This window comes from Oncorhynchus tshawytscha, unplaced genomic scaffold (genome assembly GCF_018296145.1).
Source record: "Oncorhynchus tshawytscha isolate Ot180627B unplaced genomic scaffold, Otsh_v2.0 Un_contig_2190_pilon_pilon, whole genome shotgun sequence".
Lineage (NCBI taxonomy): Eukaryota > Metazoa > Chordata > Actinopteri > Salmoniformes > Salmonidae > Oncorhynchus > Oncorhynchus tshawytscha.
The window spans coordinates 8822-27177 of record NW_024608093.1 but is presented as its reverse complement, the minus strand read 5'-3'; the positions used below and the strand labels follow the sequence as shown (position 1 = coordinate 27177).

At 44.2% G+C, this 18356-nt stretch overlaps 1 protein-coding gene across 1 annotated transcript; it reads right to left on the bottom strand.

Annotated features, from left to right (window-relative positions):
• Positions 1–5577: 5577 nt before the first annotated feature.
• On the bottom strand, positions 5578–17600 carry LOC121843266 (tumor necrosis factor receptor superfamily member 19L-like; the record flags this gene model as incomplete). The annotated part of the gene is given in 5 exon segments (XM_042312868.1): positions 5578–6371; positions 7100–7259; positions 10830–11205; positions 16980–17058; positions 17520–17600. Coding segments are annotated over 3 exon segments (353 nt in total), but the record flags the coding sequence as incomplete, so codon positions are not given.
• Between the last annotated feature and the right edge of the window lie 756 nt (positions 17601–18356).

Below are 18356 nucleotides of genomic sequence, written 5' to 3'. Positions count from 1 at the left end.
AAGTGAGAGGGGTATACAGTAACTCATTGATTAAATCTGACTTAGCTTCCTTAGCTAACGGCAGAGAGATTTACACTGGTTGATGCTGACAGTGTAGAGAGCATATATGCTGTAAAAACATGATAGTGATGTTAGTGATATTCTAATCACTATTGTAATCACAAGACAGTTATTATATCTTTAGGGGCCACTGATTGTAGTGTATCTAACAAAGCTATCTTCAGAAATGCATACACCACACACAGACTGTAAGTCAGTCTGAAGAGGACCTCCTCTTGAGAGCTGTCAGAGAAAGAGGTTCAGGCCCAGGCATGACTTGGACAGGTTCTAGGGTGTGTCTGTAAAATCATTCATTAACATCCCAAAGACACACAGATGGTGCTGGATATAATCCAGATAGTTTTATAGAAGCAACACAGGCTCACTGCTGGCACGACTACAAATTACAGAGAAAAAAACTTATGCTTAAACAAAGCTACCTGTAATTTACCAAAGTTACCAGAATCTTCAGTAATTTTGGTAATTAACAAAAAAATCTATAGCAATCTATCATAACTTTGGTAATTTATACTTGAATAACTTAACATTTTTTATTCATATATAGTATTATTTTTTATATACAGTACCAGTCAAAAGTTTAGAACACCTCCTCATTCAAGGGGTTTTCTTTATTTCTACTATTTTCTACAGGGTAGAATAATAGTGAAGACATCAAAACTATGAAATAACACATATGGGAATCATGTAGCAAAAAAAAAATGTTAAACAAATTAAACAAAATCCAACAATTCATGGCTGCTTTTCTGTCACTCTGCGGTCCAACTCATCCCAAACCATCTCAAATGAGTTGAGGTCAGGTGATTGTAGAGGCCAGGTCATCTGATGCACTCCATCACTCTCCTTCTCAGTCAAATAGCCCTTACACAGTCTGGAGGTGTGTTGGGTAATTGTCCTGTTGAAGAACAAATGATAGTCCCACTAAGCGCAAAACAGATGGGATGGCGTATCACTGCAGAATGCTGTGGTAGCCATGCTAGGTAAGTGTGCCTTGAATTCTAAATAAATCACATACAGTGTCACCAGCAAAGGACCCCCACACCATCAGACCTCCTCCTCCATGCTTCACGGTGGGAACCACACTTGCGAAGATCATCCGTTCACCTACTCTGCGTCTCACAAAGACACGGAGGTTGGAACCAAAAATCTCAAATTTGGACTCAGCAGACCAAAGGACAGATTTCCACAGGTCTAATGTCCATTGCTCGTGTTTCTTGGCCCAAGCAAGTCTCTTCTTCTTATTGGTGTCCTTTAGTAGCATTTTCTTTTCCAGCAATTCAACCACAAAGGCCTGATTCACGCAGTCTCTGAACAGTTGATGTTGAGATGTGTCTGTTACTTGAACTCTGTGAAGCATTTATTTGGGCTGCAATTTCTGAGGTGCAGATAACTGTAATGAACTTATCCTCTGCAGCAGAGTGATTACACGTGGTCTGTGGTTTGAGGCCGGTTGGATGTACTGCCATATTCTCTAAAATCACACTGGAGAAATTATCATTAAATTCTATTGCAACAGCTCTGGTGGACATTCATGGTCAGCATGCCAATTGCACGCTCCCTCAAAACTTGAGACATCAGTGACGTTGTGTTGTGTGACAAATTTGCACATTTTAGGGGCCTTTTATTGTCTCTGCACAAGGTGCATCTGTGTAATGATCATGATGTTTGATCAGCTTGATTTGCCACACCTGTCAGGTGGATGGATTATCTTGGCAAAGGAGAAATGCTCAATAACAGGGATGTAAATTTGTGCTCAACATTTGAGAGAAAAAAGCTTTTTGTGCTTGTGGAACATTTCTGGTATCTTTTATTTCAGGTCATGAAATATGGGACCAACACTTTACGTGTTGCGTTTATATTTTTGTTCAGTGTATTTAGTTGTGCGAAGATTTCCCGTACTGCGCTAGAGGGCACTAAAGGCTCACTTAACATCCTGTCAACATATTTAACATCCTGTCAACATATTTAACATCCTGTCAACATATTTAACATCCTGTCAACATATTTAACATCCTGTCAATTTATTGTGCTGATAACATGTTTGTCAAGCCTTTATTTTTTGCTGATAGTGGATCAATGTTTACCGTCTCATATAGACTCACACGCGTGTTTACTGTGGGCTCATTTTTTACCGGGGCTCTTATAGACTCACACGCGTGTTTACCGTGGGCTCATATAGACTCACACGCATGTTTACCGTGGGCTCATATAGACTCACACGCGTGTTTACTGTGGGCTCATATAGACACACACGCATGTTTACCGTGGGCTCACACGCGTATTTAGACTCACTCACACGCGTGTTTACCGTGGGCTCATATAGACTCACACGCATGTTTACCGTGGACTCATATAGACTCACACGCGTGTTTACTGTGGGCTCATATAGACTCACACGCATGTTTACCATGGGCTCATATAGACTCACACGCATGCTTAAAGTGGGCTCATATAGACTCACACGCATGTTTACCGTGGGCTCATATAGACTCACACTCGTGTTTAAAGTGGGCTCATATAGACTCACACTCGTGTTTACCGTGGGCTCATATAGACTCACACGCGTGTTTACCGTGGGCTCATATAGACTCACACGCGTTTACCGTGGGCTCATATAGACTCACACGCATGTTTACCGTGGGCTCATATAGACTCACACGCATGTTTACCGTGGGCTCATGTAGACTCACACGGTGTTTACCGTGGGCTCATATAGACTCACACGCATGTTTACCGTGGGCTCATATAGACTCACACGCGTGTTTACTCTCATATAGACTCACATGCGTGTTTACTGTGGGCTCATATAGACTCACACGCGTGTTTACCGTGGGTTCATATAGACTCACACGCGTTTACCGTGGGCTCATATAGACTCACACGCATGTTTACCGTGGGCTCATGTAGACTCACACGCATGTTTACCGTGGGCTCATGTAGACTCACACGCGTGTTTACCGTGGGCTCATATAGACTCACACGCGTGTTTACCGTGGGCTCATATAGACTCACACGCATGTTTACCGTGGGCTCATATAGACTCACACATGTGTTTACCGTGGGCTCATATAGACTCACACGCATGTTTACCGTGGGCTCATATAGACTCACACGCGTGTTTACCGTGGGCTCATATAGACTCACACGCGTGTTTACCGTGGGCTCATATAGACTCACACGCGTGTTTACCGTGGGCTCATATAGACTCACACGCGTGTTTACCGTGGGCTCATATAGACTCACACGTGTGTTTACCGTGGGCTCATAGACTCACACGCGTGTTTACCGTGGGCTCATATAGACTCACACGCGTGTTTACCGTGGGCTCATATAGACTCACACGCGTGTTTACCGTGGGCTCATATAGACTCACACGCGTGTTTACCGTGGGCTCATTAGACTCACACACGTGTTTACCGTGGGCTCATATAGACTCACACGCATGTTTACCGTGGGCTCATTAGACTCACACACGTGTTTACCGTGGGCTCATATAGACTCACACACGTGTTTACCGTGGGCTCATATAGACTCACACGCGTGTTTACCGTGGGCTTATATAGACTCACACGCGTGTTTACCGTGGGCTCATATAGACTCACACGCATGTTTACCGTGGGCTCATATAGACTCACACACGTGTTTACCGTGGGCTCATATAGACTCACACACGTGTTTACCGTGGGCTCATATAGACTCACACGCGTGTTTACCGTGGGCTTATATAGACTCACACGCATGTTTAGACTCACACACGTGTTTACCATGGGCTCATATAGACTCACACGCATGTTTACCGTGGGAAGTTCATGCATTATAACACAAACCACACGCAGACCAGTCAAAATAAACCGCTCATTTATTTCAAGAGTAGAAATATCATAGAGAAAATGCAATATCATAATAAATACAAATCCAGAATGTAAAGAAGATGAGTTGTTTTCCTTTCTGCAACACTTCAGTTTATAACATGTTATAATACATCAGATAAAAACATGGACATGTTCAACCAATAAAAATGATCAAATCCAGACAATGGTTCTAAACGGCAAAAACAGCAACATACAGAATATAAAAAATAGTTAAACTAGATCCTGATCATCATCATCCACCCTTTATCAAATGTAAACTGCAAAACCCAAACTGTTTCCACAGTGAAGCAGCTACGTCAGCCACTACTCGGCAATCTACTCAAATAACAAACAAAAACGGAAGTAAAAACACTTGAAATGCAGCTGAGGGAATGACATTGAGATGGTCAAAGTCTAAATATTCCTATGATAATGTAGTTCCCTTTAGGAGGACTGAGAATACAGTTTTTACTCAGAGTACCCAGAGATGATAGTGTCTGTCTGCATGCTCTCCTTGGAAGAGTAAGACAGTGTGTGTGTGTGTGTGTGTGTGTGTGTGTGTGTGTGTGTGTGTGTGTGTGTCTGCGTAGCAATACGTAATAACAGTTGACTGAAAACGGAATGAATAATGCATCTGTAGTGCATTATCTGTGGGGGCAAAAGAGACTTGTTGATTATCCTAATAACTTAGTCTATGTTCGTTGAAAGGCAATTGTCACAAGGCAGGAAGTGAGGTCATGGTTTGAGCTAAGTGCCACATGGAGTAGGATGCCACTGATCAATGGTCAGTGTAGCTGGGAGGGTCAACTGATCCTAGATCTGTGACACGCCAGGAGAGAGGAAGTCACAGGACAAAGCACATCTCCCCCAAAATGCCTGGGACATACTTAAGTGCGTCAAAAGAGGCACCGCAAACTACTGGCAAACCCACACCCTGTCCCTGACTGTCCTGTCCCTAACTGTCCTGTCCCTGACTCTGCCCTTTCCCTGACTCTGCCCTTTCCCTGACTCTGCCCTTTCCCTGACTCTGCCCTGTCCCTGACTCTGCCCTGTCCCTGACTCTGCCCTGTCCCTGACTCGGTTCCTAACCCTGTCCCTGACTGACGCTGTCCCTGACTGACGCTGTCCCTGACTCGGTTCCTGACCCTGCCCCTGACTCGGTTCCTGACCCTGTCCCTGACTCGGTTCCTGACCCTGCCCCTGACTCTGTCCTGTCCCTGACTGACGCTGTCCCTGACTGTCCTGTCCCTGACTGTCCTGTCCCTGACTCTGTTCCTGACCCTGACTGACGCTGTCCCTGACTGACGCTGTCCCTGACTCTGTCCTGTTCCTGACTCTGTCCTGTTCCTGACTCTGTCCTGTTCCTGACTCTGTCCTGTCCCTGACCCTGTCCTGTTCCTGACTCTGTCCTGTCCCTGACCCTGTCCTGTTCCTGTCCTGTTCCTGACTCTGTCCTGTCCCTGTTCTGTTCCTGACTCTGTCCTGTCCCTGTCCTGACTCTGTCCCTGACTGTCCTGTTCCTGACTCTGTTCCTGTCCCTGACTCTGTCCTGTCCCTGACTCTGTCCTGTCCCTGACTCTGTCCCTGACTCTGTCCCTGACTTTGTCCTGACCTTGTCCCTGACTCTGTCCTGACTCTCTCCCTGATTCTCTCCCTGACCTCCTCCCTGACTCTCTCCCTGACCCTCTCCCTGACTCTCTCCCTGACCCTCTCCCTGACCTCTCTCCCTGTCCGACCCTCCTCTGGTCAAATCTAAGAGTTTCAATATTCACAGCCCTATGTACATATATACAGTCATTTACACTGCTGTTACCACATGTTCAACTTTAATCAGAAACTAAATGAAGTTAAATGCCATCTATAAGAGCTAAAGAGTACAACATGTAGTTCATGCTGTTTGTATATTATTATGTCTCTCTATCAATGTTGGAGACTACATTCAACATTATCAAGAAGGCCTAAAACTTACGCTAATCAGCGTTTCAAATATAACAAGTCAAAACAGCTGAAAGTGTTAGAAAAATGATTAAAAGTTCTCTACACTACAAATTGGAGTCGTTTCCTATAATAATACTTGTTCTTTTTTGTATGTGTTCTATGTGTGTAGGCCTACCCCCGTGTGTGTGTGTGTGTGTGTGTGTGTGTGTGTGTGTGTGTGTGTGTGTATTGCACTGTGTCGAGTGCAGACTGTGTTGACCACACGGTTGGGTTAATTCATAGTTTGTTCCTCCTCTCTTCTCCCTGCCTCTAAAGACAATAGGAATAGATACAACTTGTTTGTGTTAAAAATACAAGGGTTTCCCTTTGTCTGGCACCCAGGCTAACTTCCCAACAAGCACCCAGGCTAACTTCCCAAATCACAACTTCTCTGGTCGCCATTTTGGAATCCCATCACATCCATTGATCAGCGAGGTAGAGTTATTTTTACCCAGCATTCCTCTCTGCGAATGTTTAGCTCTTAACCTGTAAGAGAGAGAGCAAGTGGAAAGAGAGAGAGAGACAGAAAGAGAGAGACAGAGAGAGAGACAGAGAGAGAGAGCGGGAGAGAGACAGAGAGAGAGAGAGAGAGAGCGAGACAGACAGAGAGAGAGACAGATAGGAGAGAGACAGAGAGAGAGAGAGAGAGAGAGACAGATAGGAGAGAGAGAGAGAGAGAGCGAGAGCGAGAGATTATTAGAATGGTTGATCGTTGACTCACAGGATGTTGCTTCATGGGAATGTGACTTACAGGCAGGACTTGAGAGGTGGTGTGTGTGTGTGTGTTCCCAATGTCACCACCAGGGGCCAGTAGCTTCCTCACTAACTGTCAGGGATGGGATGCCAACTGGCAATTTGATGCAAAAATACAATTTAATTCATTCACTCGTCAGCACTGACAAACCGTAAGTGTGTTGTGATTGTGTGTGTCACATTAAAACGTGCTGAGCTAGACGTGTGTGTTTTTGTCACTGATGACTAACTAGGGAGTGTGTGTGTGTTGTTGAGGGAGTTCTTCCCAGCACCACAATGACAGGAAATGTGTTACTATTCCATAATTCAGCAGTCACTAGAAGAATATGATCTCCTCTGTGTGCTGCCAGGGTCTCCTGAGAGAACTCAAGAAGCAGATTGTTCTGTGGACTGGAAAGAGGAAGAGAGGAGGTGAAAATAAAACGAGAGGGAGTATCAGCAAGACAGGAAGTAACCATCACCTCCTGTGTACCCCTGGCAGCTGGTGAGGATGATGACGAGGATGACTTGTTCGCCCCCAGCAGAGATGAATCCTCCACTGAGTCTGAGTCACTCGACTCTGGGCAGAGCGTCATCTCCACGGAACCAGGCCTCTGCTCCTGAATCTGAGCCACCTGAAACCTGTCAATCAAACGGAAGATTGGTGCATGGATATACGGTGCATGGATATATACGGTGCATGGATACACGGTGCATGGATATACGGTGCATGGATATATACGGTGCATGGATATACGTTGCATGGATGTATACGGTGCATGGATATATACGGTGCATGGATGTATACGGTGCATGGATATATACGGTGCATGGATGTATACGGTGCATGGATGTATACGGTGCATGGATATATACGGTGCATGGATGTATACGGTGCATGGATGTATACGGTGCATGGATGTATACGGTGCATGGATATATACGGTGCATGGATATACGGTGCATGTATATATACGGTGCATGGATGTATACGGTGCATGGATGTACGGTGCATGGATGTATACGGTGCATGGATGTATACGGTGCATGGATGTACGGTGCATGGATATGCCTACGTACAGTTGAAGTCGGAAGTTTACATACACTTAGGTTGGAGTCATTAAATCTCGTTTTTCAACCACTCCACAAATTTCTTGTTAACAAACTATAGTTTTGGCAAGTCGGTTAGGACATCTACTTTGTGCATGACACAAGTCATTTTTCCAACAATTGTTTACAGACAGATTATTTCACTGTATCACAATTCCAGTGGGTCAGAAGTTTACGTACACTAAGTTGACTGTGCCTTTAATTAAACAGCTTGGAAAATTACAGAAAATGATGTCATGGCTTTAGAAGTGTCTGATAGGATAATTGACATCATTTGAGTCAATTGGAGGTGTACCTGTGGATGTATTTCAAGGCCTACCTTCAAACTCAGTGCCTCAGAGCCTCTTTGCTTGACATCATGGGAAAATCAAAAGAACTCAGCCAAGACCTCAGAAAAAAAATTGTAGACATCCACAAGTCTGGTTCATCCCTGGGAGCATTTTCCAAACGCCTGAATGTACCACGTTCATCTCTACAAACAATAGTACGTAAGTATAAACACCATGGGATCACGCAGCCGTCATACCACTCAGGAAGGAGACGCGTTCTGTCTCCTAGAGATGAACGTACTTTGGTTTGAAAAGTGCAAATCAATCCCAGAACAACAGCAAAGGACCTTGTGAAGATGCTGGAGGAAACAGGTACAAAATTATCTACAGTGGCGCAAAAAGTATTTAGTCAGCCACCAATTGTGCAAGTTCTCCCACTTAAAAGATGAGGCCTGTAATTTTCATCATAGGTACACTTCAACTATGACAGAAAAAATAAGAAAAAAAATCCAGAAAATCACATTGTAGGATTTTTAATGAATTCATTTGCAAATTATGATGGAAAATAAGTATTTGGTCAATAACAAAAGTTTATCTCAATACTTTGTTATATACACTTTGTTGGCAATGACAGAGGTCAAACGTTTTCTGTAAGTCTTCACAAGGTTTTCACACACTGTTGCTGGCAGATCTCCTCTAGAGCAGTGATGTTTTGGGGCTGTTGCTGGGCAACACGTATTTTCAACTCCCTCCAAAGATTTTCTATGGGGTTCTTCAATGCCCTTGCTGATGGAAGGAGGTTTTCACTCAAAATCTCACAATACATGGCCCCATTCATCCTTTCCTTTACACGGATCAGTCGTCCTGGTCCCTTTGCAGAAAAACAGCCCCAAAGCATGATGTTTCCACCCCCATGCTTCACAGTAGGTATGGTTTTCTTTGGAGGACTACATTCTTTGTCCTCCAAACACGACGAGTTGAGTTTTTACCAAAATGCTATATTTTGGTTTCATCGGACCATATGACATTCTCCCAATCTTCTTCTAGGATCATCCAAATGCTCTCTAAGCAAACTTCAGACGGGCCTGGACATGTACTGGCTTAAGCAGGGGGACACGTCTGGCACTGCAGGATTGGAGTCCCTGGCGGCGTAGTGTGTTACTGATGGTAGGCTTTGTTACTTTGGTCCCAGCTCGCTGCAGGTCATTCACTAGGTCCCCCCGTGTGGTTCTGGTATTCCTGCTCACCGTTCTTGTGATCATTTTGACCCCGCGGGGTGAGATCTTGCGTGGAGCCCCAGATCGAGGGAGATTATCAGTGGTCTTGTATGTCTTCCATTTCCTAATAATTGCTCCCACAGTTGATTTCTTCAAACCAAGCTGCTTACCTATTGCAGATTCAGTCTTCCCAGCCTGGTGCAGGTCTACAATTTTGTTTCTGGTGTCCTTTGACAGCTCTTTGGTCTTGGCCATAGTGGAGTTTGGAGTGTGTCTGTTTGAGGTTGTGGACAGGTGTCTTTTATACTGATAACAAGTTCAAACAGGTGCCATTAATACAGGTAACGAGTGGAGGACAGAGAAGCCTCTTAAAAAATAAGTTACAGGTCTGTGAGAGCCAGAAATCTTGCTTGTTTGTAGGTGACCAAATACTTATTTTCCACCATAATTTGAAAATAAATTCATTAAAAATCCTACAATGTGATTTTCTGGATTTTTTTCTTCTCATTTTGTCTGTCATAGTTGAAGTGTATCTATAGTGAAAATTACAGGCCTCTCTCATCTTTTTAAGTGGGAGAACTTGCACAATTGGTGGCTGACTAAATACTTTTTTGCCCCACTGTATATCCACAGTAAAACGGGTCCTATATCGACATAACCTGAAAGGCCGCTCAGCAAGGAAGAAGCCACTGCTCCAAAACCGCCATAAAAAAAGCCAGACTACGGTTTTCAACTGCACATGGGGACAAAGATCGTGCTTTTTAGAGAAATGTCCCCTGGTCTGATGAAACAAAAATAGAACTGTTTGGCCATAATGACCATCGTTATGTTTGGAGGAAAAGGGGAGGCTTGCAAGCCGAAGAATACCATCCCAACCGTGAAGCACGGGGTGGCAGCATCATGTTGTGGGGGTGCTTTGCTGCAGGAGAAACTGGTGCACTTCACAAAATAGATGGCATCATGAGAAGGAAAATTATGTGAATATATTGAAGCAACATCTCAAGACAGTCAGGAAGTTAAAGCTTGGTCGCATATGGGTCTTCCAAATGGACTATGACCCCAAGCATACTTCCAAAGTTATGGCAAAATAGCTTAAGGACAACAAAGTCAAGGTATTGGCGTGGCCATCACACAGCCCTGACCTCAATCCTATAGAAACTGTGTGGGCAGAACTGAAAAAGCGTTTGCGAGCAAGGAGGCCCACAAACCTGACCAGCTCTGTCAGGAGGAATGGGCCAAAATTTACCCAACTTATTGTGGGAAGCTTGTGGAAGGCTACCCAAAACATTTGACCCAAAAATGTAAAGGCAATGCTACCAAATATCTAATTGAGTGTATGTAAACTTCTGACCCACTGGGAATGTGATGAAATAAATAAAAGCTGAAATATATAATTCTCTCTACTAATTATTCTGACATTTCACATTCTTTAAATGAAGTGGTGATCTTAACTGACCTAAGACAGGGTTAGAATTTTTACTAGGATTAAATGTCAGGAATTGTGAAAAACTGGGTTTAAATGTATTTGGCTAAGGTGTATGTAAACTTTCGACTTCAACTGTATGTACACAATGCTCACACTTAGCAGCAGTATGTGTGTGTGTTTCCATCCTCACCTCCCAACAGACCGGGTCACCTCCCCAGGAATCCTCCACTTCCCTTCAGGGAGTAACCCTGACCCAGCCCTGGGCGTCTGGGAGATCTTAGTGGTGGAGTGGTGTGTGTCCACGGGGGGCAGGAGAGGGTTCTTCTGGAGGTCCAGAGGGGGTAACAGGAGAGACTGAGGGGGTTTGAGGGGGTCAGGAGGAACTTTGGGGGTTTGATGGGGGCAGGAGGATGGGGGGCCATTTCTTCTGGGCACAGCGGGAGCAGCAGTAGCCGTGTCGGGGGCCAGACAGGCCAGACAGACCAGAGATGGTGTGGAGGTGAGACTGGTGAGGACATAGTCTGGGTAAGGAGAGGAAATGAGTCAACGGAGACAGCACTGGGAACCTGGAGTTGGGAGAGAGAGAGAGAGAACATGTATGAGCAGGTATGCAGGCACACACACACACACAAGCAGGTATGCACAGATGGGGAAATGACCATAGTGCTTCACACATGCAAAACACACACTTTTACATGGTTTTGGCGTGTGTGTGTGTGTGTGTGTGTGTAATAGGGTAGGGACAGACAGCAATACCCCACATCTGGTTTCTGTCCAACTACATCGCCCTCTTCAGAAACCAACCCCACTAGCCTAATGAAACCCATGGCCTACTGAAGCCCCTGGTCTACTGAATCCCCTGGCCTACTGAATCCCCTGGCCTACTAAATACCCTGGCCTACTCAATCCCCTGGTCTACTGAATCCCCTGGCCTACTCAATCCCCTGGCCTACTCAATCCCCTGGCCTACTCAATATCCTGGCCTACTCAATCCCCTGGCCTAGTGAAGCCCCTGGTCTACTGAATTCCCTGGCCTACTCAATCCCCTGGCCTACTGAAGCCCCTGGTCTACTCAATCCCCTGGTCTACTGAAGCCCCTGGCATACTGAAGCCCCTGGCCTACTGAAGTCCCTGGCCTACTGAAGCCCCTGGCCTACTGAAGCCCCTGGTCTACTGAAGCCCCTGGTATACCTAAACCCCTGGCCTACTGAAGCCCTTGGCCTACTGAAGCCCCTGGCCTACTGAAACCCTTGGCCTACTGAAGCCCCTGGCCTACTGAAGCCCCTGGTTTACTCAATCCCCTGGTCTACTGAAGCCCCTGTTCTACTGAAGCCCCTGGCCTACTGAATCCCCTGACCTACTGAATCCCTTGGCCTACTGAAGCCCCTAGCCTACCAGTGAAACGCCTGGCAACGGGCAGAGCCTCCCTTTATTAAAATGCACAGTGTCCAAGCGGCTCTGCCATCCCAGCCTTTATGAAACCACTCAGTGCAGAGCTGCCTATTGTTCCATTGTGTGGGAGGGTCCTGTGATGCTTCTCTGACCCCAACGGCCCCCACTAACCTCTGGTTATCCCTGGACCACAGAAAAGGTATGTGTGTTTGTGTGCGTGTGTGTGTGTGAGCATGTAGAGCGTTCCAGAACGCAAGCTGACAGGCAATGTCACAAACTCACAGGAGAGAACAGCAGAACATTCAGAACATCTGAAGGGCTTTTCCATTAAGCTGCACATTATATCCTTCTGCTGTTATCTGTGTTCTATACCCTATCCAATAACCTGTGTTCTATAGCCTGTGTTCTATACCCTGTCCTGTAACCTGTGTTCTATAGCCTGTGTTCTATACCCTGTGTTCTATACCCTGTCCTGTAACCTGTGTTCTATACCCTGTGTTCTATACCCTGTCCTGTAACCTGTGTTCTATACCCTATCCAATAACCTGTGTTCTATAGCCTGTGTTCTATACCCTGTCCTGTAACCTGTGTTCTATACCCTGTGTTCTATACCCTGTCCTGTAACCTGTGTTCTATACCCTGTGTTCTATACCCTGTCCTGTAACCTGTGTTCTATACCCTGTGTTCTATACCCTATCCAATAACCTGTGTTCTATACCCTGTGTTATATACCCTATCCAATAACCTGTGTTCTATACCCTGTGTTCTATACCCTGTCCTGTAACCTGTGTTCTATAGCCTGTGTTCTATACCCTATCCAATAACCTGTGTTCTATAGGCTGTGTTCTATACCCTGTCCTGTAACCTGTGTTCTATAGGCTGTGTTCTATACCCTGTCCTGTAACCTGTGTTCTATACCCTGTGTTCTATACCCTGTCCTGTAACCTGTGTTCTATACCCTGTCCTGTAACCTGTGTTCTATACCCTGTCCTGTAACCTGTGTTCTCTATACCCTGTCCTGTAACCTGTTCTCTATACCCTGTCCTGTAACCTGTTCTCTATACCCTGTCCTGTAACCTGTGTTCTATACCCTGTGTTCTATACCCTGACCTGTAACCTGTGTTCTATACCCTGTCCTGTAACCTGTGTTCTATACCCTGTGTTCTATACCCTGACCTGTAACCTGTGTTCTATACCCTGTCCTGTAACCTGTACCCTGTCCTGTAACCTGTTCTCTATACCCTGTCCTGTAACCTGTTCTCTATACCCTGTCCTGTAACCTGTTCTCTATACCCTGTCCTGTAACCTGTTCTCTATACCCTGTCCTGTAACCTGTGTTTTACACCTTGTCCTGTAACCTGTTCTCTATACCCTGTCCTGTAACCTGTTCTCTATACCCTGTCCTGTAACCTGTTCTCTATACCCTGTCCTGTAACCTGTTCTCTATACCCTGTCCTGTAACCTGTTCTCTATACCCTGTCCTGTAACCTGTTCTCTATACCCTGTCCTGTAACCTGTTCTCTATACCCTGTCCTGTAACCTGTGTTTTACACCTTGTCCTGTAACCTGTTCTCTATGTCCTGTAACCTGTACCCTGTCCTGTAACCTGTTCTCTATACCCTTTCCTGTAACCTGTTCTCTATACCTTGTCCTGTAACCTGTGTTCTATACCCTGTCCTGTAACCTGTTCTCTATACCCTGTCCTGTAACCTGTACCCTGTCCTGTAACCTGTTCTCTATACCCTTTCCTGTAACCTGTACCCTGTCCTGTAACCTGTTCTCTATACCTTGTCCTGTAACCTGTTCTCTATACCTTGTCCTGTAACCTGTTCTCTATACCCTGTCCTGTAACCTGTGTTTTACACCTTGTCCTGTAACCTGTTCTCTATACCTTGTCCTGTAACCTGTACCCTGTCCTGTAACCTGTTCTCTATACCCTGTCCTGTAACCTGTGTTTTACACCTTGTCCTGTAACCTGTGTTCTATACCCTGTCCTGTAACCTGTGTTCTCTATACCCTGTCCTGTAACCTGTGTTTTACACCTTGTCCTGTAACCTGTGTTCTATACCCTGTCCTGTAACCTGTGTTCTCTATACCCTGTCCTGTAACCTGTGTTCTATACCCTGTCCTGTAACCTGTGTTCTCTATACCCTGTCCTGTAACCTGTGTTTTACACCTTGTCCTGTAACCTGTGTTCTATACCCTGTCCTGTAACCTGTGTTCTCTATACCCTGTCCTGTAACCTGTTCTCTATACCCTGTCCTGTAACCTGTGTTCTCTATACCCTGTCCTGTAACCTGTTCTCTATACCTTGTCCTGTAACCTGTTCTCTATACCCTGTCCTGTAACCTGTTCTCTATACCCTGTCCTGTAACCTGTTCTCTATACCTTGTCCTGTAACCTGTTCTCTATACCCTGTCCTGTAACCTGTGTTTTACACCTTGTCCTGTAACCTGTGTTTTACAGCACAGGGTATAGAGAACCCGTCAGTCAGTGTGTGTGAAGACACAGGAGTTCAAGGCCGACCGCGCTACTGTAGGCATTGTTAGCAGAAAACAGGTTCCACCATTTTAGTGAATGGAAAAAAGAAAACTGTGTGGTCAGTCTTCGTATAAATAAAAACATGTTTTGACGACAATCATTCCACGGAGGAGCGAGTGTCTTCACTCCTTCCTTGCACTTGATTGATGAACTAAGGTCACTGATTAGAACGGCTCTTACCACAACTGGTTGTCTAGGTCTTAATTGAAAGTTAAACTAAAACCAGCAGACACTAGGCCCTCCATGGAAGGAGTTTGACAGCCCTGATTAATTGTAGCCTGCAGTACCCCGGTCGGCCTTTAAACTTGAGTTCCTCAATGAGAGGTGGCAGCACTGACGTAGCCTGCAACATCACTTCCTGGAGTAGCTCAAACTGTCATGTCTTCATGACACACCATCTTAACGGACTTCATTTGGCTTAGATGTGCTATTGAGTCTTCACATAGGAATAGGGTCTCAAAGGGAGGGGATATTACTGGAAACTTTCTAAGTTTACCAGTAAGCTACCAGAATGCTTGTATCTTTCAATATTTTTTTGTCATTTATCACAAAACATCTAGTGGCCCTTTTGAGTACTTCAGATCATCTCAGGTGTCTAATTATCTCTGGTCCACTGTGAGGCCTTACCACATGTCAAATATGAAATAATTAAGCAAGATGATTTTAAAATAAAAATAATTAAATGACAAAGCTGTAAATCATTATACTAAATATAAACTGTCAACTTAGTGAATACCACTGGTGTTTTAATATGAGGATTATATATTTTAATATTTTCTACAAACTAAGGAAAATATATGTATTTTACAATGTCAAAATATATTTGTTGTCAATGTTCTGGTGTCAAACTGGTGACAATTGACTACTTGATTAGGCTATTTTCTCATGAACCATTATGGTCTATTTTACTAGAAAGTCATGGGTAATATGGAACCAGATATAATACATGAAAACCATGTATGAATACATTTAGTTGTGTTAGAGCCTGAATGAAGATGTTTTGTCACTGGTTTACTCACAATACTCACAATGTTAAAGTGGACTTGTGTTTTTCTGAATGTGTATGTTGCATGAACTCATTCTGTGTGCAACAATAATGTTTAACATGATTTTGAATGACTACCCCTTTACAATTATATGTAATGTCCCTCGGTTCGAGCCGTGAATTTCAAACACAGATTCAACCACAAAGACCAATTCCTGGCAAGGAAGGGCACCTATTGGTAGATGGGTAAAAATAAAAATAAAAATATATTGACTATCCCTTTTGAGCATGGTGAAGTTATTAATTACACTTTGGATGGTGTATCAATACACCCAGTCACTACAAAGATACAGACGTCCTTCCTAACTCAGTTGCCAGAGAGGAAGGAAACCACTCAGGGATTTCATGAGGTCAATGGTGACTTTAAAACTGTTGCAAAGTTTAATGGCTGTGATAGGAGAAAACTGAGGATGGATCAGCAACATTGTAGTTACTCCACAATACTAACCTAAATGACAGAGTGAGAAGAAGGAAGCCTGTACATAAGAAATTCAAAAACATGCATCCTGTTTGCAACAAGGCACTAAAGTAATACTGCAAATGTGCTATGTTTGGGGAAAATCCAATACAACACATTACTGAGTACCACTCCATATTTTCAAGCATAGTGGTGACTGCATCATGCTATGGGTATGCTTGTAATTGTTAAGAACTGGCAAGTTTTTCAGGACAAAAAAGAAAGGAAAGGAGCTAAGCACAGGCAGAATCCTAAAGGAAAACTTAGTTCACTCTGCTTTCCACCAGACAATGGGAGATTCATTTCCCTTTCAGCCGGACAATAACCTAAAACACGAGGCCAAATCTACACTGGAGTTGCTTACCAAGAAGACAGTGAATGTTCCTGAGTGGCCGAGTTACAGTTTTGTCTTAAATATACTTGATAATCTATGGCAACACCTGAAAATGACTGTCTAACAATGACCAACAGCCATTTTGACAGAACTTGACATATTTAGAAAATAAAAATTGCCTAATGTTGCAAAATCCAGGCGTGAAAATCTCTTAGAGACTTATCCAGAAATACTCACAGTTGTATTTACTGCCAAAGGTGCTTCTACAAAGTATTGACTCAGGGGTGTGAATACTTATGTCAATGAGATACGTCTGTATTTAATTTTCAATAAATTTGCAAAAAAAATTCTAAAAACATATTTTCACTTAGTCATTATTGTGTAGATGGGTGAGCTATAAATACATGTCATCCATTTTGAATTCAGGCTGTAACAAAACGTGGAATAAGTCAAGGGGTATGAATACTTTGTGAAGGTTCTGAGTACAGGCATTGCTCTCACCCAATAGGACTAAGCAGAACACTGTTTAAGGTAGGTATGTCTATGCATGTATTATATAAAGGGTTCTCACTTGATTGAGGAGGCTTTGCTGATGGCCATCTGTTTACTCTCGTACTCCAGTAGCAGCTCCTCCAGGGCAGCAGCATTCTCTACAACACATACAGCACTTCAGAATTACTACATACATAACTGTAGGAGTGATTGCACGCACCCACACACACCCACACACCCACCCACACACACACACAGAGAGAGAGAGAGAGATTCTTTAGGGAAGATATTATTGACAGTGGTTGAAATCAGATCAGTGTGATGACCGCGCTCAAACTCAATTGGCTATTATCTCGTATTGATGAAGTTAGTGGTTTCAAAACCCACAAACCTATTAGCAGAGACGTCTCTCTGTGTTTGCATATCTGAACAGACTAGGCAATATGCCTAAACCTGGCCTTGTAATGGGCATAGGAGAGCCTACACCCATCATTTTCACTTTCAGATCACCGACACAGAAGGGGTAAAGGCTAGGGGTTGCTTTACGCTCAGGCCTATGACATAAGCAGAAGCAGTGACATCATCAGAAACAGTGACGTCATCATAAATGAACTAGTACCTTTCTTCTCTGTGATGAGGCGCACTAGAACACTGATGGTGTCTTCATTAGGATCGTCTACGATGTAGGGACAACCGTTACCTACAGAGAGAGAGGGAGCGAGAGAGAGAGAGGGGGGCGCAGAGGGAGTGAGTGAGAAAGAGAGAGAGAGAGAGAGAGAGAGAGGAAAGGGGAGAGAAAGAGAGAAAGAAAGAGAGAGAGAGAGAGAGGAAAGGGGAGAGAAAGAGAGAAAGAAAGAGAGAGAGAGAGAGAGAGAGAGAGAGAGAGGAAAGGGGAGAGAAAGAGAGAGAGAAAGAAAGAGAGAGAGAGAGAGAGAGAGAGGGGGCACAGAGGGAGTGAGGGAGAAAGAGAGAAAGAAAGAGAGACGGAGGGAGAGAAATATTCAACATTACTACCCAGAGAAAAAGACAGGCCATTTTTAAGTAACCGCCCGGAGAACCGGACAGGGACTGAACTGGGATTAAAAATAAGGAAACATTCCACAGGGATTTGAACCAAAATTACTTTTCATTAAAGAGGAGGCAAAGGAAATCATGAAGACGGTCTTTGTCTATATGAATAGGTGTGATGTATGTGTTTGAGTGACACTTCAGTGTGATGTATGTGTTTGAGTGACACTTCAGTGTGATGTATGTGTTTGAGTGACACTTCAGTGTGATGTATGTGTTTGAGTGACACTTCAGTGTGATGTATGTGTTTGAGTGACACTTCAGTGTGATGTATGTGTTTGAGTGACACTTCAGTGTGATGTATGTGTTTGAGTGACACTTCAGTGTGATGTATGTGTTTGAGTGACACTTCAGTGTGATGTATGTGTTTGAGTGACACTTCAGTGTG